Source organism: Zonotrichia leucophrys, chromosome 5 (genome assembly GCF_028769735.1).
Source record: "Zonotrichia leucophrys gambelii isolate GWCS_2022_RI chromosome 5, RI_Zleu_2.0, whole genome shotgun sequence".
NCBI classification, from domain to species: domain Eukaryota; kingdom Metazoa; phylum Chordata; class Aves; order Passeriformes; family Passerellidae; genus Zonotrichia; species Zonotrichia leucophrys.
This window is the reverse complement of record NC_088175.1, coordinates 19,968,751-19,992,150: the sequence shown is the minus strand read 5'-3', so window position 1 is coordinate 19,992,150 and position 23,400 is coordinate 19,968,751. Positions and strand designations below refer to the sequence as shown.

The 23,400-nt window shown below is 40.3% G+C and overlaps 1 protein-coding gene across 12 annotated transcripts in view; it reads right to left on the bottom strand.

Moving 5' to 3' along the window:
• The window catches only part of RALGAPA1 (Ral GTPase activating protein catalytic subunit alpha 1), a 129,166-nt gene extending 113,743 nt beyond the window's left edge, over positions 1-15,423 (bottom strand). For all 12 annotated transcript variants that reach the window (XM_064714703.1, XM_064714705.1, XM_064714704.1 and 9 more), the window contains exons 1-6: positions 15,040-15,423; positions 4,113-4,223; positions 3,554-3,603; positions 2,472-2,529; positions 1,786-1,829; positions 721-898 (exon numbers count right to left, since the gene is read on the bottom strand). In XM_064714703.1, coding sequence (XP_064570773.1) covers positions 721-898; positions 1,786-1,829; positions 2,472-2,529; positions 3,554-3,603; positions 4,113-4,223; positions 15,040-15,145 — 547 coding nt within the window. In that variant the 5' untranslated portion in view covers positions 15,146-15,423. The remainder of the gene's footprint in view (positions 1-720; positions 899-1,785; positions 1,830-2,471; positions 2,530-3,553; positions 3,604-4,112; positions 4,224-15,039) is intronic.
• Between the last annotated feature and the right edge of the window lie 7,977 nt (positions 15,424-23,400).

Below are 23,400 nucleotides of genomic sequence, written 5' to 3'. Positions count from 1 at the left end.
ACAAAGAAAAAACTGTCCTAAGAATCATCTTAAGAGAAAAATCATCCTCACTCTAATGATTAGGGCCAAGATAATGACCTTATCATTAAAAACAAACAAACAAAACCCCAGAAAGTATAAAAACCTCATCTCAGAATGCTCAAGCTTTTCCACTCATGCAAACCTTTAAGATCTCAAGTTTTGCAATTTACAAGGTCTGTTTCTTTTTGAAGATTCCAAGTTGCAAGAATACCACAACTTTAACTACCTGGTCATACACAGACACATTTGTCCTTACACATTGGCCTAACAACCTCTCATTCTCTTGAAGGCCACACCAGAAATATCTTTGCAGAGCCTGCTCCCTGGAGGATGAACAAAGCCAGTGCAAGTGCTCAACACAAGCAGAATTCACCTGTGCAAGTTTGCAGTAGATGCAGGATCCTCTTGCAGTTTTTAAGAATTACACACAATTGGTGGCTTTATTTTCACCACTATGCATTAAGCTACAATAACCTACTTGGAGGGAAAAACCTCAACAACCACAAAAACCAGCTAATTCTGAACAACAACAAAAAAGACAGAAATTGTTACAGAAGAAGACCTGACAAACTGCTAAGAAACTCATCTCAGATCCATTATCTCCCTGGGTATGTATGTATGTCAGCTACTTCATCTTGCCTCGTCTGTGACAAGATTTGAATTATGTCAAGAATTGAGTAATAATACCAAATTACTTACTTTCTTGGACATTAAGGGGAGGGTTAATGAGATTATCTAGTGTTCGGGGGCCATATTCAGATTGTGGTGATGAAAATCCGGGAATCAAGCAAGAAAACATCCATAATTGTTCTCTACTACAGTTATTTTGAAGTGCTTGGAGCCACAAAAGAAAGAGACGCACACCCTCTCGACGTATCTTAAAGGAAAAAACATGGAATAAGTTATCTTGTGCCAGAACAAACAAAAGCATTTCCATTTGTCCTGGAGGGAGAAGGAGAAAGGGAGAGATTAAAAAAATGAGGACAGACAGTATGACCCCCAGCAATCAGCAGAGTGAAACTAACACATCTGCTGCTCCTGATGAAATGCAAGGGCAAGCCTGGCACCTTCACTGCTGTTTGCCTGAAAGAATTTCTCACAGGGGTTTCTCTGAAAGAAGAGAAAGGAAACCAACACATGGAAAACCAATCACTTGACTACACCACTGCAAGATGCCACAAGAATTTTTCAGAAAACACAAAGACCAACAAAACATCTAATTATGTTCATTAATTGTAACAACAGAGTGAGTGAGTTCTCTGTATCAGAAGGGCCATTTCTGCCTTCTTCCATTTCTCCTTCAACCCTAGAGCACTCCCTTCTTGGCCCTCATACTGGAGAATTTCAGTACCAGAGAAGCCTGCAGGTGGCTTACAGAGGAATGGTGCAGCTGTTTTGTCCCAACCATCTAAATTACTCTACACACCAGAAGGCCTCCCTGGCATAGATAATCTTCTACTTCCAAGGTAGTCTGAGTCCCAGAATCAGTTTCCTTGACCTAACAATGAACAGTTAGTACTTATTTCTATGTTAATGCAAAATCTTTTAAACCACTGGCTACACTATATAAACACATTATTACTGTGAGTAGTTTTACTGATATAAAGCTGATGATTTGGAATAATTCTTTCATGACACACAAGTCATGATCTGGTTCTCATTCCTGGGCTTTTACTGTAAACATTTGCCCTTATGTTCTTATTTGTACTTTATTGTACTGTATTTTGTATTGTAGACAAAATTGCATGCAACTTTTTGCAGTACCTTTAATGAATTTCCAGTGTGAAGAAGCTTCTTTAAAATCAACCCTAAAAAAAAAAAAGAGAAAAAAATTTGTTTGCTTTTGTTCTTTCTATATTAAGTAAAATGTCAGAGTTCTCGGTCAGACTTGATAGTCACTTTTGAACAAGTCCTTGGCAATCTCCAGTTTAATCTTGGTGACCTTGATACCTTCAAGCAACTTACTCAATGCCAGAAGGAAAGAAAGTCAAATATCACCTTTCATGGCCTACTCATAGAATATTTTTCCCCAAAGACTTTTGAGATGTGTACATTAAATCCAGTCATCACAATGCATAAAATCAGCATTCCCCATTTACAAATATCTCATGTCAGTTTTTAAATGTATTGCTAGGAGAAAGAAAATAAGGAAAAAAATATTTAAAACTTCAAACTTTTCACCTGTCCTTGTTCTTTCTCAGCCACTCTTCTATTTCTATATTCCCAAATATAAATCTATACAGAAGAGTATTCATTACATTGGCAGGGGTTTATGTCTGTTTCTTTTATTTTCTTTTTTATTTTCCTTCACCTAGCTTGCAAAATTCTCTAGACCATAACCCACCGTTAAGCCACTTAAACTATAAGGAAATGAGTGGCATAGTAGCCACGAATTGGTAGCTACTAATAAAAAGTAAAATGAAAGGGAGAGGAAAAGAAAATCAACTTACCAATACTATGAAATTGCCACCTCTGATGAATCCTTTCAGGAAGGAGTTGTAAAATTTTCTATAAAAAACAGAACCCAAGGATGTATGTTGCAGATATCACCTTGGAAGACCAAACAGCCCTTTCACGAGGACAAAGACCAGAAGCTGAAGCATCAACTTAGAAAATTCCCACAATGCTTTCTCTGGAAGCATTGTTGTCCTTTCAAGGTGACCCCAGTCCTAATGCTAAGAAGCCCAAAGGGTCTGCCAGCCTGTAAGTCCTGCACTGGAGACTTCAGATGTTACTGCAGGTCCTCTGGCTCCACTACCCCTCTGAAGGACACTGCTGCTTACATCATAGGGAATGGAAAGGGATCAGTGCCTGTCTCAGCTGCTCTGCTTCACAACAGATTGCATTGTTATTCCACCTTTCTAATGGCTTCAGTTAGGATGTTCAGCTGTCAACTTGCCTGAGGCACAAGCAAATGTGCTTCCAGCCTTCTAAACTGAGGGGTCATGAGCTACAGCAAAACAGTGAAGACAAGACGTCTACAAATACAATGATCATCTCCAGAAACAAGAAACAGAGCACAGTTAGTAATTCCAAATCTACCATGCAAGACTTGCAACACTTACACCAGAGGTTTTTGCAACTTGTAAATAACCTGATTTTTCCTGGCTGTGGCCCTCCAGCACAACATGCAACTGCCTCCAAAGCACAGATCACCTAATATTCCTTTATGCAGGAACTAGTGAACAAATGAACTAGCTCTCACCCATGTATCTCACACAGGTAATATGCAATCAAAAGGTCAAAAATATCATGACTAAACAGAGATCACCTTTCTATGAATTTCAATGTGTATAATACATGATGGGGAAATACCACCACCAAAGAGTAATCAACTATCTAGAGACACAGAAACATCTTTTTCCAGTTAAGACATCTTGCAAAACCGCAAGTGAAATCTTTATTTTTAAAACAAAGCACATAAATTCAGCTCTATGCAAAAATAAGAAGGAATGCAGTTAAATGCAAAGTATTTACAGACAACTGTAGAATAACAGGACTTAAAGCAAAAAAAATATTCAAAATATCTTACCTCAAAAATAAAAAGAATAGAATCTAATTCTTCTCTCTGAGACTTGTGACCTAGTTGCAAAAATAAATAGTTTAAATAGTTAAATATAAATATAAGATGCACTTTCATTATCAAAACAAAGATCCTTAAGCGTGTAAAAAGAAAACCTGCATTTATACAACCATAGCTTTGCACTGCTTCTGCAAATAAAAATTATACTCCACAAATACAGCTACAATTTGCATAACTTCCTATTATGGCATCCACAACTGGGAGAGGTTAAGTTACACAGTATCTTGTTAAAGGATAATTCTGCAGAATACAAAGTATAACACCTTAAGAATCCTCACTTTGCAAGAGGGCAAACACAGTCATTGGAGAACAAACTCTTTTTGCTCACCTCCACTGAGTGCGTATCTCATTGCTCTGCCTTCATTTGCAAAGTTGGTTCTTAGACATATTCTGCATGGCTCATGTTGTCATTTGTGACCACACAGAGCTTTATTTATAGCACCCTGCTTTACTTCATAACAAAGGCACAAGCCATCAAGACAAAAAGAGTGCTGTCTGAAATGCCTACCTTTTTGTTTAAGGCCCACTTCAATAGTCACAAAGTTTTCAAAGAACACATAATATATATGTGAAAAATGTTGGTCGAAAAACTGCTTGAGATCAATTGATTCTGCATTATCTGAAAAACAGAACAGAACATTGTTTATATTTATTTCAAATACTCAGAGTGAACCACTACATACCATTATCCAGCAGTAAGAAATGAAGATATTTAAAAGAAAAAATTATTGTTTTTTAAATAAATAACTAAATAATTAAAGAAACTGTTGAAGCTTTCATTCGTTACTCTGAGGCTAATTCAGAAATTCAGCATGGCATGCCATAAGCGCCTAGTGAATTTTAGAACAGGGAAGGAGCATCTTCTTGCACACCCATTGTTGGCATGACAGTAATGCCAACAAAAGCCAGTCCTGAACCTTAACTCCATCAGGACTAGCACTGTACAGATGAATCTGGTTTCAACTGTTAATTTAATAGAAATAAAGCTGGTGACACTGCCCAAACTCTACAACAGAAAGACCATCACAATCTCCAATTGTAATTACTAAGCACAACTAAGCTTACTAAAGAAAGTGGAAGGAAGACGTTAAGTGAGGAACACACCGGCTCTGGAGATAGATAAACTGGGAGGATGCAAACAGCAGCACTGGATTCCCCCTGATGTCTTCTTATTCCCTCCAAGTTCCAATATGCACTTTACTTTCTAGTCTGGCTCAGTCCCTTACACTCCTTTGATTGTGTGGTCTAGGGAAATCAAAAGATGGGATCCCAGGGATACCCTGAGGCAGAAACATCACTCTAAGTGTAGGGGAATGTGCTTTCATGTGTACCCCAGGAAGCTTTTCAGACTCTCTTCCCACAACCCTCTAGATGGTTTTCTGCAAATTCCTGATAAAGAAATACACAGTGATTTATCCAGATTAATTTTAAAGTGATCACTTTAAACAATCAAGCATTAGTACCAACTGTCTAGACACTCCCTGTCCTGTTATTCAACTACATAAGACTTGAGAAACTTGGTGGACAAAACAATACCATGGAAGCACAGAGGAACAGGAAGACAGCATTTTAAATGACAAATGCTCCTCTTTCAGAACACTGATGCGTAGCAAACAAAAGCAAAACAGGAAGGTAAGGCAAACAAAACCTTTATACCCATTCACCAGCTGTATACACTGAAACACTTCCTTTCACTTTAGATGCTAACACTTTTTTCACTGTAGAATCATCTACAATGATGATTGCAAAAGGAGTTTGCAATGAGTGTGCAAGCTTTTAATTCTATATTGGACCACAGAGTGTTTAACCCTTTTTAGAGGTTCAAAGACATCAATCTTTACCATCTCACATGACTGGATATACAAGTGGTAAAGTCAGGAACAATGAACTGAAAGGATGGCCAAAAGCATGGCATATTTTCAGTTATGTTTTCTTATATAGCTCTAGAGGACTATTAACTCAGTTTTGACACAAATGTTGCTGAAAAAATTTCCAACACAGATTTAACTTTTGCCGTAGCACAGCATTCTGCCAACATCTTGCATAATGAGTGTAGTAGAGCCAGGGTGCTCTTGGAGCAGACAGTGCTATATCAGCATCCAAGATCAACTCTTAAGGAAGGCAGCTCAGCTGGAATAAACAGTGGTCCAGAGCAGCAAGCATGTGCCTGACCATCCACAGGCCTACCAAAGCCCGGGTTTGCAGAAATTGCCACACCACCTACAGATCAGTAGCTGAACTGCTACAGTTTAGAAATGCAAATGTTAAAGGACAACAAAAACCAATTCCACTTCAAACAAGCTGAACAATGATTTTCAGTTGAAGAGGGAAATGCACACGAAATAGAGCAGCCACTAGAGCATAGGCACAAGCATTACAACCACTTCCACTCACGGGCAGAGCCCTAAGTGAGTCCTAGGCTAGGGACAAGAAAATACTAGAATTTGAGATGGAAGGATTAAAAAAAAAAAAAAAAAGCAAGGACCGAGGCTTTCAGGAGAAAGAAGGGTGACAAAAGATATCTTGTGGTCCATATTTTTATAGAACTGTACAGGGATTGCATGTAGACAGCAGTGGAATGGCTCACTCAATGTAAAGCTGCAGAAAATACTAGTTCCAAATACTGAAGGGATAGGAAGCAGTTAAACAGGGTCTCTTCCAATCAAAACACAGCAATGCTGCGTTTTTGCAGGCATGTTAAATGTTTCGTTTCCTGAAACAGGCCCTCATTCTTTGCTCAGACATGGGTCAGCTCTGAAGCAGACCAACAGAAAAATCCCAAATGCCTAAACTGATGTATTCTTTTAAACACTCAATCTTAACACAACAGTCAGTAATTTTTGGAGACACTATTCCTAAACTCTTCAGGCAACAAACTGAAGGCTTGTCTACATAACCAGCTGAACAGTGACTGTCATTTTACCACATAATTGCCTATGCACTACTGGTATTGTGGTAAGACATTCTGCCTTTCAGTGAAGGCGAAGTGGAATTTCAGAAGTTTGTCCTTTTTTAAATTTTGTTTGTTTTGTATTTATTTAAGAAAAATGTGTCAAACACCTCAAAAAATGTGTGAAGGAGCAGTGGTAGACCTGTATTATTACCACTAACAGCCAATTAACATTGAAAATATACCTTCAAAATACAGTTATAGCTTGCAAAAGTAGGAGAGTAAAAAATTCCTTGACTTTGCAATTCCTATAGCAAATGCATTTCACTCTGATTCCTTTCTAAGATCACACTTGATAGCAAAATCAAAAGCAAGTTTTTAAAATTGAAACCAGTTAACAACAATTGTAATCTGTAGTAAATACTACTGCTTCAGATGGAAGAAAATATAACATTTTATTTAATGGGAATTTTATTATTTTATTAAGTGAGAATAATACTTTCTTAAAATCCCACTGACTCCTTTTGTTAATACTGAAAACCAGCTTTCCTCCTAAGGGAGGGAAAACAGTTGTTCATCTGACAGGCTTGCCACCTACAGCAAAAGGGAACATCTGCTCATCATCAAAGGACACCTACAGTGATTCAGTACGCTGCTGGTGCAGAAATTTGGAGCCTTGCATTTGTTGAGAAGTACGAAATTCATTATTAATACCCTGACATGAATTATGGCAAGAAGGAGAAGGGCAAAAAATAGCAGATACAGCATGAAGATAATTATATAGACCTTAAGAGGACTTGATCTGGCCACATCACTCCTTTTCACAGCTTTGTCTATGCTGAACACAACCCACACAACTAATGCATGGAGAGAATCTGCTCTCCTTGATTACTGTACCAATTAACTTCCAGTTAAATGCTGCTGTTGTACCTTCCTTCCTTAATTAAGGATTTCCTAATGTCTCTAAAATATTCAGTTTACCTCTGTCCTTGCTATCAGCTAAACAAACAGCTCCTCAATTCTCATGTCATAGCCATTTTCTCCAACACCATCTCACTGTCTCTTCTCTATGCTCTCTCAAAGTATCACGCACGTTACACAGAGGTAACAGAGTCATTTCCTCTACAAGCAGCATATCCTTTTCAGACAGCCCTGAACTGAGAATTTGCAGGAAGCTGCTCCTCTGCTTTGGCTAATTAAGTATTTTGTCTTTTACAAGAAGAGAGACATAGCCTTTTTTAATGTGACGTGGGATTAAAGAGAAACAGGCTTTCCTCTACAACTTCCAGTACACTCCTATTTTTTGATTTTAAACAAACTAACTTTATATTCTTCTACCACAGATCATGTAACTAACATAAACGAATGTACTCCTTGTGTTCTCGCTTCTATGTCCAGACTGGGAGGAGGGAAGGATTCAGAAATAGACCTGGCACCATTTGAAGTAGTTGGAAAAGTTCCTCAGAATTTGAAAGGGAAAAATTGGAAACAACTGTATTCCAAAGTGAGGTAAAAACTGAAGTTTCTACTGAACAAAGCATAGTTTCAGTACACTAAAATCCAGTTTTTTAGCAGTTCATGAAAGCTGTTTGTCAAGAAAATGCAGTTGTCTTCATGCTTTACAAAAGCAAGAAACATCGATCTTTGCTGTCTTTTCCTTAATAATTTTCTCTAATGTAAAAACCAGTACAAATTAGATCTCCATACTAACTCTGTGTTCAAGGGTGCTTTTTTTTGTTTTGTTTTGTTTTGGCAGGGTTTGTTTTAAGTTTGATGTTTTAATTGTTTACCTTTAAAGTTGTGTCCTTTGCAGAAAAGGACTAGCTTACTTGTTTTACAATATTTTAATTTCACACAGTATTTTGTCTCTTTGTGCTTACATGCCATTTTCTCCCTAAAACAAAACAAACCCTGCCAAAACAGATTTTAGACGTATATTTAAACTGTTCTGAAAAGAACTTTCATCAGTTCACATTGCATTGCAGAAATCAAAGAAAACACTCTGTATCATTACAAATTAAGTTGTGGCTAATTTTATGTTCTATTTTAAGAGTTTTAGAATGTAATACTATGCTTATATGTAAAACTGTCAGAGCACTTAGTATAATGAAAACATTATCCTGTCTAATTCCAAGACTTGCTGGCTTTTAAGTCACTTTCCCTTGCCCTTCCCAAAACCCAAACTGACAACTGCAGCAAACAATGACCTGGAACACGTCCAGAACTCAGGATCTATTTCTGTAAAGCAGAGGCCTGCTATGGACTGACACGGTCAGTATCAACTCCTGTAACAAACTGGTGCCACCAGAAAGCAAAGGTTTCCATGTTCTCAATGGATAATTAAACTTATTAATTCTTAATTCTCCATGCTGAAATATTTAAGGGTTTCTTTAGAGCAAAACAGTAGAGAGATTTGGTTACATAGGGACTGTCCCGAATACAAAAGCATGTAACTGAGAAAGGTTGAGTGGAAAACCTCGGGAACTAACTGGTGGCTCTGGCATAGTTAACAGACTGTCAGAGTGAAAGAGCCCTGATAACAGACCACAAAAGCAAATCTATTACACAAAGGCTTTACATTAGCCCTTACTGTTTCAGATCTAACCAACAGCTATTTAGCAAAACCATTTTTTTAAAAAAGGTAATTTTGTCAAAGAAAATATTCTTGAATTTTCCTTTTTGTACTGAAAAAGGAATATAACTTAAAGAAATCTTCTAACGGACTTCTATTTTGCATCAGACAAGTCTGAACTCCTGATCACAATCTTTTAGATACAAATGAATAAGCAGGTTAACAGAACCAATGAACATCATCTGCACACAGACTGGTACAACACCAATGCTCTACAGGAATGAGCAGAAGCAGTGCCAGCTTTCCAAGGGAATTCTCTAATGGCGCTTGCACATTCTGAGTTACACTAGAAAACTCTTCAGAAATACTTCCACAACAATTCATATGAGTTCCAGAACCTAAGCTTTTATTTAAGCAACTTCAAACACTTCCACAGTAATGCACGTATTTTCATTCCGAACTGTCAAAGCTAAACCCACACAGACCTTTCCTTTGCAACAAGGGGTCAGAGCCTCCCTTTTGCCTAGCCTGGGGCTTTGATCTGGCTCCAGCCCTCAGCCTTGCAATTCAGCAGCCCTGGCCACTGCTGAACTCTGCAAGTCGAGTGTAACATAGGCCAAAATACTAAAGCAGAGTAAATCCTCCCCCTTTGCTCCTGACCAAAACATAACTTGTTCAGGGTTAAGTCAAGAGTGCCAGAACATGAAGCCCGAGCCCTGCATGCAATTCACATCCAGATCCCCGAGTTACATGAGCAGTGACATGTTCTCTGAAGATAGACTAACCAGGAAAGAAAAAAAATCTACAACTCCTGCAAAAAAACAAAAATCTCCGCACATCCACTAAAACTCCAGGCAGCTACTTTTATGGTAGCTTCCCATTTGCTGTCACTTTAACAATGATAGAACATTTTTCATTTATGACTGAAGTTGATGATGTGCAACACCAATGAATGCCATCCAGCTGAAGCATTAGGGCTAACTGCCAGTGAAATAGATTTCTTAAATTAAAATCCCTTTAAACGAATGCAATCTCTTTTTAAGTGTATTGTTTAATATTAAACAATATATCAGAATGCATGTCCAATGCAGTCTATTTCATTCTGTCCCATGTATTTTGACTTTTCCCTTTCAAAGACTATTTACATTATATGTCCAGTGCTAACCAACCACTAAGAATAACAAAACAAAATAATAACATAAACACCCCACACTTTAGATACTCTGTCCTTTTGCATTTTAAAAGTATTCTCTCCATGGTTCCAGAGATAAAAGAAGTATTGTTTTAAATATCAGATGCAAGTAAAATAATTCATGAGAAACAACATATTTCCTTTTTTCTTCACTCTGGATTAACAGATTACAAACCTGTAATTTCTACTCAGCAAAAAATTGAAAAAAGAAAAGGGAAAAAACCCAACACAACAAGAAAGCAAGTATCTTAAGAATTCAGCTCTATAAGAAAATTTTAAACCCACAGATTCCTTTGATTTACTTGCACACAGTAGAATTTTACAGAAATCATTAAATAGATATTTTAGCTTTTTTAAAAAATACATACATTTCCAAATTCAGACTGAACCTTCAAATTCTACAGGTTTAGTCACACACCAACATATCTAATATCAAAATGAAAAGTCAGTATTGTTAACGTATGACCTAATGAAGGGTAACATACCTAGTTGTCTTAATTATTTATAGAATGCCTAAAGCACTGTTTTAGCAAAAGGACATATAAACCAAGATCTGAAGCTTGAAAGATTATTGCACAAACTTTTCAAAATTACCATTTAAAAATCATAGAATTTTACTTTGATGTTGAAGTCTGATGAAACAGCGAATATCTATAAGAATAATCCAATATTATTTCCATTTTAATGACCCTAAAAATTGCAATTAGCTGCTAATTGACTGGGGATTGCTAAAAATATATATATCTACATATAAATATTTTTTCTGGAAAATCATTGTACAGGCAATAGGTAACCCTGTAAGGTACACAGTGTGCCTCCCTTCCAAGCCAGAGAAGCCTCAGCGATCACACTGCAGCGGGGCAGCCTTGCTGCCAGCAAGGCCCCGCTGCTGCACACAGACCCCGAGGGAACCCCGTTCAACATCCCCACTCCAGGTTCAGTGCTCCAGCTGCTGCAGGCACACACAGCAAACACAGCTGGCACAGCATCTCCAGCGTACAGCAAGACAAGACAGCAGAACAGCTTGCTAAAAACTCAGACATTGACCAAATCAGCACCAGGGAGCTGTGTGAGACTCTCAGGCACTTCCCAGAACTGAGAAGAAAAAACCAGAGGGAGAAGGGTGGGGTAAACACTTCCCTACAGGAAGGAAGGAATACATCTCAAAAGAATAAAAATCTATGAAACCAGATACTTCAGATAGTTACATTTGCTTTAAGAAATATACTGCAGCAACATAACAGTGAAAGGCAGATTACCTTTGCTCACACACTGCTAAGTCCCAAGATATGAGACTTCAATCTTTACAATTCTTCTTAGCATTTCTAAGCAAGAATAATATTTCTTACTACTTAGAGGTCTCCTAAAGGCTTTAACTTCTACTAAAAAAACCTTATACCTGTGACATGCATAAATGTGTCACATATTGTATTTCAAAATAATTTAACCAATTCTGATTTGGTCACCTGAATTTCACAGAATTTTCGCTGGTTCCCAAATTACAAAAAGAGGCTGAATGGAGCCAAACTGAAGCAGATCAGAGAACAAAACACAGGACACTGGCCTGAAGTGGCAAAGAGCAGTTATCTACTAAAGAGTTTCAGAAAAAGGAAAAAAAAAACCCAAAAAAAAACCCCAAAAAAAACCCAACCCAGAAAAAAACCCCAAAACCCAAACCACAAGAAATGCATTTCCCTCCAGCATTCCCTATAACTGATCACTAGCCTAGCATTCAAGAGTTTTCCAAAACAAAAATCATTTATTGTAAATTCAGATTTGGTAGGCTTTAATAGATGTTATTTCCTAGACTTTCTCATATATGCTTACGTACTTTTCACCCTCTGTCCCAGTACAAAGGAATTTTAAAGCTTCCAGTGTCTTTCCATATTAAAGTTTTACTCTCATCTGAGTCATTCCCATATCTAAATCTTCTATACACTGACTATAGCAATCAGACTCCTAAAGCTGCAATGGTATTTGATAAAATGGTATGTCACTGCTTCACAAAAGACACAACATTTTCTATATATCCTTATGCAGACTCATTTGCATTTTTTACTAAATTTAACCTGAGTTGTCACCAATGACAGGATACTTTCCTAAAAGAATACAAATCACTGCACTCTAAGTTATTTTGTAAAAGACATTTAAAAGATTCCATCTAATGAACACTACTCTTAATTTGTTAAAAATGACAGTCACAGGCCTTTGTGCTATTGATCCATTTAGCTTCATATCAGGTGCTTGATATTGTTCAGTATCTTCTGATCCTTACCAAAAGTGGCATTATAATAATTTAAATATTTTTAGACTATATGGTGCCTGACTTACACTATTGACTTGGAGGATGCAACTCTCAGTCTTGTACCATAATTAAATTTTTGAGATTTCTCTTTGGCTAGCAGACAGCCAGCAGTCCATACTTCACAAGCAGGTACCTCTATTCATGACTCTTCTATTATTTTGGCTTACTGGAAAACTGCTGCTTTAGATGCCTTGGTAAAATAGCAGGAAAATGAACTAATACTCACTTTCCTCCTCTCAAGTCTTAACCATGAAACTAAGGCCATACCTGTTTATTGTTGTTGACCAAAGACTAAGATGTACAGCAAAAAAACCTGAAAAAACAAACTCTGGTCCAATACGCTTTGAAGGCCTACTGAAAGTATTCTAAATTAAAGAACAAGAGAACATTCTCTCCCTTCTCCTGGATGTGAAACTGCAGAAAATTCTCTTCCGGATAGTCTTCCAGTCTCCTGTGTGCAGAGGCTAAGAGCAATAAACAAAAAATGTTTTCTTCAGGAAGATGCTGAACACAGCTGACCTGAGATTTCCTGCCCTATCCCCTCGGACAGTCTGTTGGCAATAGCTAACACAGCTCTCCTGGACACAAGGAAATATGGCAATTTTTATTCTAGGGGAATGGTCACTTCTTGTGCTCTACAGTGGGAAAATATATGGAAATACCTTACACTTCTGCTCTAGAAAAGGCCTTGTTTTTGTATCTCATGCACCTAAGAATATCTACATAATGACAAAATCTTGTGGATGTATCCAAAAGAGACAAGCTGAAGAGCACTGTTACACCTTTCCCTAATTATACAGTCACTCACACACTGTGTTCTCCCAAACTTGGAGAAAGGATGTGTGGGAGCTGTGCTTCAACAGCTGAGACACACAATGGGGGGAGATGGTGACATGAAAACATCCCCAGATAATTTAACCTGTCCTACAGCCAGTAAACAGAAACCTTAGATTAGATAAGAATGTCTGCTTGACATAGCTTATGCCTTGCAACTTACAGAAGTAATTCAATTATTAAGAAAGCTGAAGAAGAAAAACCATTGTAAATAAATTGCAAGCAACATAAACGCAAAATCTAGAACAGATCAAAATCAGAGTGTTTTGTAGACTAAAGCAAAACTAGAAATATTCAACATATTTTAGCCAGGAAATCTGAATTCAGAGAGGTATTTAGTTTCTTTAGAATGTTTTTTACCTCCTATGTTTCAACTGAGCTAAAAACCAACACAGAGGAAGACACAGCTGGCCCAGTACAGCTAGTTAGGAAGAGTGGAACGTTCTGAGAGAGGCAAGGGGATGCATCTGACTTCTGAAGTCGCTTAGACAGCTACACAACTATTCTCCATTTCAAGTCTAGATAATTACTATGTTGCAGAAAATAACTCAGGAAGTAGCAGATGGTGCAACATGGGAACACCTGTTCCTTTAAACACCAATACAAAATAAGGGAGCAATAGGCGTTTTCCTTTGAAAAGAAAGAATCCAGCTTTGGAGGACAAGATACATAAATACCATCAGACTGTGGGCAGAACACAAAATAATCCATTCAGCACTCTGTGCTAAACACGGAATGCAGTTGCCCTTGACCCAGCCCTGTTCACGTGTTGATAAACTGTCAGAAGCAACACACGCATTCCCAGGACTGGAGCGCCCAAAAGATACTCCAGAGCAAGCTTCTTTCTTCAAGGACAGCTTGATGACAACGACTTAGATTTTTACAAACACATGCAACTAACAGATACATTGGAATGGTTAACCACGTTTGGTTTTGCTTCCCCTTGTTTTTTTTCTCATTAGGCAATTATGCCGTATAATCACAATTTCTAATTCACTGGTCAGGTTAAATGGCAGCTCATATGGAACTGCAGCAGCCCTTCAGGGCTTGTGTGTCCTCCTTTACCAACTAGCAAACCAAAAGTGTTTTAAATCTGGCTGTATAGAAGCTCCTTCACATCTACGCTAGTGAGCAATTAATACTGTAGCTCTTACCTTGAAAATGTACATAAATATAAATTGGTACTGTAAGAACGTAAGGGAAGTGGATTCAGGAGTTACAGGCACCATTTGCGCTCGCCAGCCACTTTTATTCATGCGCAGCAACTTAGCACTTTGTGTATTCTAGAGAATAATTCACACGGGAAGAACACCACTTTTTCGCCTCCTTCCACAGTTCCCAAAGCAATGCCACGATCAGACGCAAGCGTCCGTGCCTGTGTCGGTACAAAAGCGCCGGGCGAAGCATCCCGCGCCGCGCCCGCGGGGTCCCGCAGCCCCCGGCACATCGCGGCAGCCTCGCCCCGCCGGGCCCGCCACGCCGGGCGCGGGTCTTCCCCGCTCGCCGGGTGGGCTCTCTCGCCGGGGCCGAGCCCCGGGTCCGCCTCCCGCCCCAGCTGCTCCTTCCCAATTCCCGGTCTTTCCCACGCCGGGACCCGCGGCCCCCGCTGACCCGCTCCCTTCGCCCCTCCCGGCCGCCTCACCGATAAGGACGCGGAGGTGCTTGAGTCGGGTCAGTGGGTCCTTGCGGGTGTCCAGCACCTTCTGCGTGGATTTCCGCACGTCCCCGTGCGGCTTCTTGGAAAACATCCCGCCGGGCCCGGCCCCGGGCCCGGCCCCGCGCCGAGCTCCAGAGGCGGACAGCGGCCTCCGGATCTGCCCGCTCTGGGGCCCCTACATAGCCAGAGGCGGCAGCGCCGCCGCCGCCGCCACCGCCACCTCCTCCTCCGGCCTCCGAGCGCGATGCGGCGAGGGCGGAGGGGCGCGGCGCGGAGCCAACTCCCCGCGGGCCGGGGGGCCGGGCTGGGCCTGCGCTCCCCCTTCTTCCTCCCTCACTTTCCTCCCGCTGCTTCACGACAGCCGTCAGGTACGACCCCAGGCGTCCCCATGGCAACCGCGTCGCGACGTCACGGCGGCGCTGCCCCGCGCACCTCCGAGGCGCGCCGGGCGGGGCCGCGCCGGCCGCGCTTTCCCGGGCCCCGGCCGGGCTTGGAGAGCGGCCGCCGGAGCAGGGCACGTAGGGGCCCGCTGCAGGATCCTCTGCGCCGCTCGGCAACAGTAACTGGCGTAGGAAACTGTACTTCTGCTGTTTGTAGGTAAAATATCAGCCAGCTACTCTGGCTGTACAGAGAAACTGCAGGGTAAGGGGGTAATTCTGTGAGCACTAAGGAAATAAAATTCAGGTGGGGACCGTATTCATCACGGCAGCGACTCCAAACCTTTTACTCAAGCCTCAGTTGTGCAACCAGCAACGATGTGTCTCATAGTTCCTCTTTCCACACTGAAGCTCAAAGTGCTGCAACTCTTCAGCCCGAGCTCCAGCCCGAAGTTGCTTCTCCCCGATTTCACTGCCTACGCCTTCAGCTGCAGTGCTGGCATCGAGACCGAACCATCAGCACGCCTGGGGCCAGCAGGTCTGAGGCATCCTCATTTCTTCTGCGCTCTGTCAGGATGGTCATGTCCCTTCGGCTCCTACAGCAAAGCCAAATGAGCTCAAGAGAACACATTTGGCTCAGTCCCATGCACAAACTCACAGCAAGGCCAACAACAGCCAGGGAAATGGATGAGGTGCCATAGCAACTCTTGCTGAGGACTGAATTACTATCATTGAAAAAGTCCCAAGTTTCTCCTAAAAGTTTGTTTGCATTAATGAGATAGAGAATTGTTGGACTTTCCAAAAGACATCTGCTGTAGTATCATATAAGACTCTTTCCAGTGTCACTTTGCTTGGACATTTTTAAACAGTCGCTGGTGCTCTGTTTTGGATTGAGGATCACTTCTGTGAGCTAAGAGTGTGATTTGAACAGCTGGAGTTTTTAATATTGGAAATATTTCATTATTTGAGACTTGTTTTAAAATTCCAAGAATTGTCAAAATTTACAGACCTGTCACATAAATAACATAACCCAAATGTTTAAAATAATGATGAATAACAGTTAATGTTAAGCACAAGGGCAGTGGCAACACAGTCAGCAGGGCATCAGTGAGGGACTCTGTTGTCTGCCTGCTTATGTGGTCTGCCCCAAAGCATTTCAAATATTCTGTCATCTCTGTAAATAAGATCTGAAGATTAGCAATGTTATCTAATATGTAGTATTACAATTATTTAGTTTACTATAACACAGTACATTTTAGCTTTCTAAGATCTGACGATATATTGATTAATGTGCTTTGATTTCTAAATTTCATTAATTCTAAACACAATTCTGCATATTGAAAAACTTTGAGATATCTTTTCTTTGTATAATTTGTTTGCTTTTCCATTATTTTTTAGATCTTTAACTCAAGACGAGATTAAAAATAAGAGAGCAAGACATCACTAAAGTATTAAATGACAGGAGGGAGTGGTGTTAACCAAGATAATAATGGCTTCTACAGATAAGCTCCTTGTGCAGGCACACCAGGCAGGAAGGGCATGTTCTGTGCACAGGAAAAGCCATGATCTTGCAAAGGCTTGACTTTGAAGCATGTGACTTCTGTTCTTTGAATATGCATGAAGGACAAGGTTAGAAAAGAGCAGGAGTAGTTAGGCAGAGGTTAGGTTCTGCTGCATTCCAGGCTGCGATTATTGTGCCCAATTCTTGGCATTTCCACTTTAAAGAAAGAACTTTTAAAATGTTTCTTGCATCAATGAGATGCAAGGGGACTGTCATAGCGAAGTTTAACTGAACTTTTAGAGGAGTACTGTAGGCAATTAAATGCTGCAGAACTTTATTTCCTCCTTCTATTAGCTGTCATCAAGCCTGACAGATTTCAGAAAGCATTTGGATAATTCTCTCAGGCACATGGTGTGCCTCTTGGGGATGGTCCTGAGCAGCGCCAGGAGTTGGACTTGATGATCCTGGTAGGTCCTTTCCAACTCAGCAGATTCTGTGGTTCTGTGACCTCTACAGGGCCCCATAGGACATTTAAAGTAGTAGGGGGCTATTGGATCACATTCATACCATAAAAAACCTTCTCCCAGTTTATCTAGGATTTATGATTTCCTAAGATTTCAGCTGTTGCCAAATACTTCAGAAAACATATAGGTATTTTTTAATACATCCTAGAAAGCACAAACCCTTCAGCTGTGGCCTAATTCAACAGTTCAACATGCCAAATGGATAGATTATGTTTTGAATTCTTGGATACAGCTACAGATATCTAAGTTTCTGGAAATGTTGCCTTACTAATATTTACACCACGTAAGGTTACGTGATAAAAAGTGAGATAAATTACTCAGATTTTCACTAAGTATTTCCCATCTTTTGGGTAGCTAGTATAGATCTTAAACTTGACCCCTTTGAGGTGTATGCACTGAAGACCTATTTGCCCACATGGTCCTTCAAGAAAAGAAGAAATTTAAAAGAATTTTTTGAAAGTGTCACTGCTTCTGATCTTTTCATATTTAGCTTCACAGTGTCCTTCCTATGAGGGTTGTCTTGCTTTTGAGAAAGAAGGCTCTTTAAATTGTGCTGTGGCCGTTGGAGTGGTGTGCTGTGAACCTCTAAGTATATGGCTTTGCCTGTGTAGCAGTATTCCTGTACATCACAAGTAAAAAAGTTTTACTTAACTGGCAGCTGTTTACTTTATGAAAAAGGCCTCCAAAACTAGATATTTGAATTGTCAAAACCACAGTTCTGTACAATTTATACTCTAGTGGAACATATTGATACTAGAGATGTTTGCTACTTTCACCTAAGCAGTCAAATATCAGGATCCTCTAATATATTTTTAGTATAGTGATAATGGAACAGCTAGCTGTCCCTTCAACAAAATCTTCTTCCTATGAAGATGATGGTTCCCATGAATGCCCATTGCATTTGCACAACTCTGTATCTCACAGATGAAATCTGGAATTTATATACTTCTGTGTTTAAGAGAAGGAGCTCTTCATGAGCCTATGCTCTGCTTTTGTGTCATTAGCAATGTATCAGCATTAATACTCTGTGTTATACAAAGCCAGAACATTGCAGTCTTTCCAATCATCAAAGATCATAAGTTTGAATAAATTTTTGCAAGAACTACAGAACTGATGAAACCAGATTTCCTCCAAGTTTGTATTCTAGCCACTGAAAGCCACAAGTCAGCTCCCTTCACAACCATAAACCTTCCTCTGTTTAGTCCCCCCTACCTGATGGGCTGGACTGCAGTTAAGTCTTAACTACATGTGTAGTTTATTCCATCCTCAGTCCAGGGAGATACCTTCTGTCAGTGGTCCACTGAGTCTCACAGCATGACTGATAAAATCACATCATCCCATTGTGAGATGCTCTGCCCAGGGGGAGGAGCAAAGCATTCCCACCTGGATAAAATCTGAGATTTGGAACACCAGGAGAGCTTTTGTCCACTGGATTCCCAGAGGAAGATCAGGCCCATCTACACCAGCACTGGAGCTGCAGAGGAAAACTCCAGCCTTTGACAGGATCACTGCTTCAACAGAACCACAGCTGTCACTGCAGGAGGGCTGCAGCCCCCATGGAATGGGACTACTACCAAGGCCCTGACTAACAGGGTGTCAGGTGGTATTCTGAATCTGTCAGTGGTTTTTTTGTATTACTGCATTTTTATTTTAACTTTCCTAGTAAAGAATTGTTATTCCTATTCCCATATCTTTGCCTGAGAGTCCCTTAATTTCAAAATTATAATAGTTTCGAGGGAGAGGGTTTACATTTTCCATTTCAAGAGAAGATCCTGCCTTCCTTAGTAGACATCTGTCTTTTCAAACCAAGACACTGTCCCTTGGACAACAACTAAGTGAACACATATCCCTCTCTGGGACATTACTAGGTTTTGTTCCAAATGCTGTTTCACAAAACATGCAGAAACTTAGTATCTTTAATACTCATGCTGTCATGTAATATAAGATCAAAATCAGACAATGGCTTCAAAAGTAGCAGGGAGAGTGCAACTGAAAAAAAACCAACAATAAACCTCAAACCAACTAAATAAACCACCAAAACCAACAGACAACCATTACCTAAGTTTTGTTTCCTTAGCATGCTAGGACTGTGGCAGCCATGCTCAAAGAACAGAAGGTGTAAAGGACCTGTCGTGACCAGAAACTTTCATACATGTAGAAGTTATTTTAAGTGGTGTAATCATTACTAATTCCTGGCCAGCAGTGCCAGAGAATTTAGTCTTTTGCTATGCAAAGTCACCTCCAACTCACAATGTTTGAGTTCCAATGTAAGCACTAGCACCCATATCTGATAGGAAAGAGCTTTTGAAATGTGAATACTGACACAGTGGAAGTTGCAACAACTTGTAAGCAAAAGTACTCAAACACTCAATCACTGAGATGTTTTATTTTTCTTTCCCAACTTCTGAAATAGTTTTGCAATATTGACAAATGCACAAAAGAACCCCTGCATGTCTGCCAGCCTCTAGAGGAGAGAGAATTTTGTACAGATTATTTCCTTTATATCAGAAGAAATAGTTTGCCCTGATCTCTCCTGTTATGTCACCTGCAGGAGGAAAATGGATATTTTAGAAATAGGTTATATCTCTTTGTGTTTATTTTGATTAGTACAACTTTACACTTTTTGCAGCATATATCAGAGTATTCTGCCTAGAAAAAACATGATCTGAGGAATGAACATCATCCAACAGCTTTCAAACATAGCTCATAACTGGCACTCCATGACTGCTACTTTAAATTGCTGCTGATCTTGACCTGCATGCAAAATAGTCTTTTCAGAGTTCTTGTGACGTGCCTCCTAATATTGCATTTTCAAAATGAGGGTGAAGAATTAGATTTAATAAAGTATTCAATGCATCATTTTTTAGTGATAGAAAGAATGGTTTGGTTTGCTAGAGTCCAAACACCCCAGGGCAACCACTTCTTTCTGGCTCTTCTGTCACCTTTGGAGGACCTCACCCCTAAGAGCCTGACCTGTGATGACCAGTCCGAGACATGCTCCATCTTTGAAATGGGAGAGGCTCCTAACGAGAAGTTATTTCCAACTCATTAAGATATAGTGCACTATATTGCACACATGGCAAAAGCTCTTTCATCCCTGCCCTGTTTCTCCTTCAAGGTTTCATCTATACCTGTATCCTAATGGCTCACATAATGTATATTTCTGGTTTCTTCCTTTACAGTCTTCTTCTTGTCAGAAACACTCAGGTACTATGCAACACTCACTACAACAAAAGCTGGCAATCAGGTTTATAATCAGAAAGTTAGTAACTGCTTTCCAGAATCTAAATGGACTGCCTCTATTCAATAAATAAGGTGTAAAATTACAGCTTTCCTTCCCAACTTTTTCTAAAGGTGTCCCAAATTGTGAAAGGAGATACCAACATCTGTACTAGCCAGCATCTTATTTATAATAATTGTTATTGCTTCCAAACTTTTTCAATACCAGTTTTCAACAGAATTTCCAGTTTTGAATTTTTACATGGTTGCCAACTGTCCTTGTTAATGGTCTCTTTCTAATTGCTGGAAAATAACAGAAAAAACCCCCACCAGCTGTTAATCCCCACCTCCCCATTAAATGCAGATCTGAGCAGATGAGGATGATGACAATCACCTTCTTAATAGTTATTTTACTCTAATGAAGGGTAAAAGTCATGATCCAGAAAAAAAAAAAAATCACACCTTTGTAGGCACATAACACTTGCATTCATTATATTGATGAAATGGTCAGTCCAGAGACTGGTCCTCTGGTAGCTGGCTGGATTCATAGATGCATTTATACACACTAAACAAAAATCCTTGCAAGTCCTCTAACAGGCCAGATGGAATTTCTTCTTTCTCCACTCCTACTATATGCCTCTAGAGAGCTGATTAAGATAGATGTTGCCACTTTTGATGTTAAGGGTTTATGAGATCTGATAAATTAGCTTTATAGTCTGGAAATAGACTATAAGCTGTCATAAACCCTGTGCCATATGCAGTGCCCAGAAGTACCCTTTGCTCTTACATTTTCCAGCACTGCATTTGGACAGTCAAGTTAACTTAACCAGTACTTCTTTTTTTTTCCTCCACACAACAGATATCTATATTGCTTTATCTGGGTAATTCCCCCCTCTCCTGGCTATAAACAGAATAGAAGCATGTAGAGTTGTGTGTTATTTTAAAAAGTTTCTGTCTTAACTCCTCATCGTGGTCGCTGATTTCCACTAGGGCATGGGAACTTTGATTTCCTTATGGGGTTTATTTTTAGTTCCTTTAGACCTAGTTCCAACTGTTTGAATAGGAAATTACAATCAAGCCAAAGGTTTCCTGTTTTCTTGACATTCCTTTCCCTGCAACTATTTTCCAACAGTTTTTTTTTTTTCCTAGTCTAGAACCTTTGATTTCTAGTCTTTTTATCTTGCTGATCCAAAAGGCAACACTTGAATTGGGGATTGTAAGTAAAATGTTAGACATTTTTACTTCTGGTTTTGTGTTTTGGGTTTGTTTTTTTTTTTTCTTTCTAAATCCCTACAGGTATCTTAAAAAATTAATTCCGATCCTGCTGGTGAAATTTCCTGGTTTTCTTCTGGGATGTCTCTTGGTGTTGTTTCAGGCCATCTTCTAGCTCCTTTTAGCCATTTGACTATCAGACATCACTACTAAAACTTTTAACCGGGCTACATCAAAAAAATACCAGATTGGGGGGGGGGGGGAAATGGACCCGGGTAACTACTTTGGTCAGTTTTTAAAGCTATGTGAACCAGCACTTGGCCAGGCTTCGGGGACTTACAAGTTTCCTGGGAAAAAGCTGGGGACAAGTTCAGCTGCTGTTGCTCCATTAAGCAGCCAGAAAGCCAGAAACGCTGGGCCGAGCTCCCTTTTACCGAGGCGCGGCCCTGGCGGGGCGTGCGCGGCGCTGGGAGCCGGGAGCGCCTGCGGGGCGCGGGGAGAGCCGCGGGAGTGCGGGCAGGAGAGAGCCGGGCTCGGCACCCGCAGCAACCCGATCTGGGACAGCACTCGGGATCCCCATGCGGGCTGCACTTCTTTTACAAACCGTAGCTTTGTGTTCCATGTTAGGAAGGCATTCTTTACTGTGATGAGAGAAACTCTGGATGCCCCATCCCCGAAGTGTTCAAGGCCAGGTTGGATGGGGCTCTGAGCAACTAAAGATAGTGGAAGGTGTCCCTGCACATGGCAGGGGTGTTGGAACTAGATTATCTTTAAAGTCCATTACATCTGAAACCATTCTATGGATCTATGAAGAAAAAAAAAGGCAAATTGTAATGGGTATGGAGAAAGCACAAGTTGTGCTGTGTCCTTGGGTGACTACAAAGGCAGAGACAGCAAGAAGAGAAGGGATGGAGTTTTCACACTGAAGGGTGGGAGGTCAGGAGGTCAGTTATGTCTAATTTTTCTCTCACTGCTCTTGGAGAAGAGGTGGCACACCTACATACACTCCTCTTGGGGGAGATACAGGGAAATTACTTGCATTGGATATACAGAGATGTGGGAGAAAAGAAGTGACTAATAAACAGCAGTGGTTATTGTGGTTGAGGTGGGCAGTTATTGCTATGGAGGTGGAAATCCAGAGGGAAATGCAGAAGTTATTAAATGCCTCACAATGTAGTCTCCATAACATCCAGGCAGACAGCAGAGGGGGACTAAATTTGGATCTTAACATGAAGAACTGCTCCTGCCAGGCACACACAACTTAAACTCTTTTGAAGTGGCACATCACATCACTGAGACACACTGTGCTTTTCTACTGCTCTTGCAGCTGGCCCAAATTTCAAGAGTGAGCCTGTGCAGTACAAGCAAGCTCACCTTGGCCCCAAAGATATCACCCCACTGACCTGCAGGCCACAACCAGCGCTGTATTTCAGGACTCCTGGGGATCCCTGCCACACTTCCTTGTATGTGCTTATGTCCTGAGGTGAAGCTAACCAGTCCCTCAGAGCAAGGG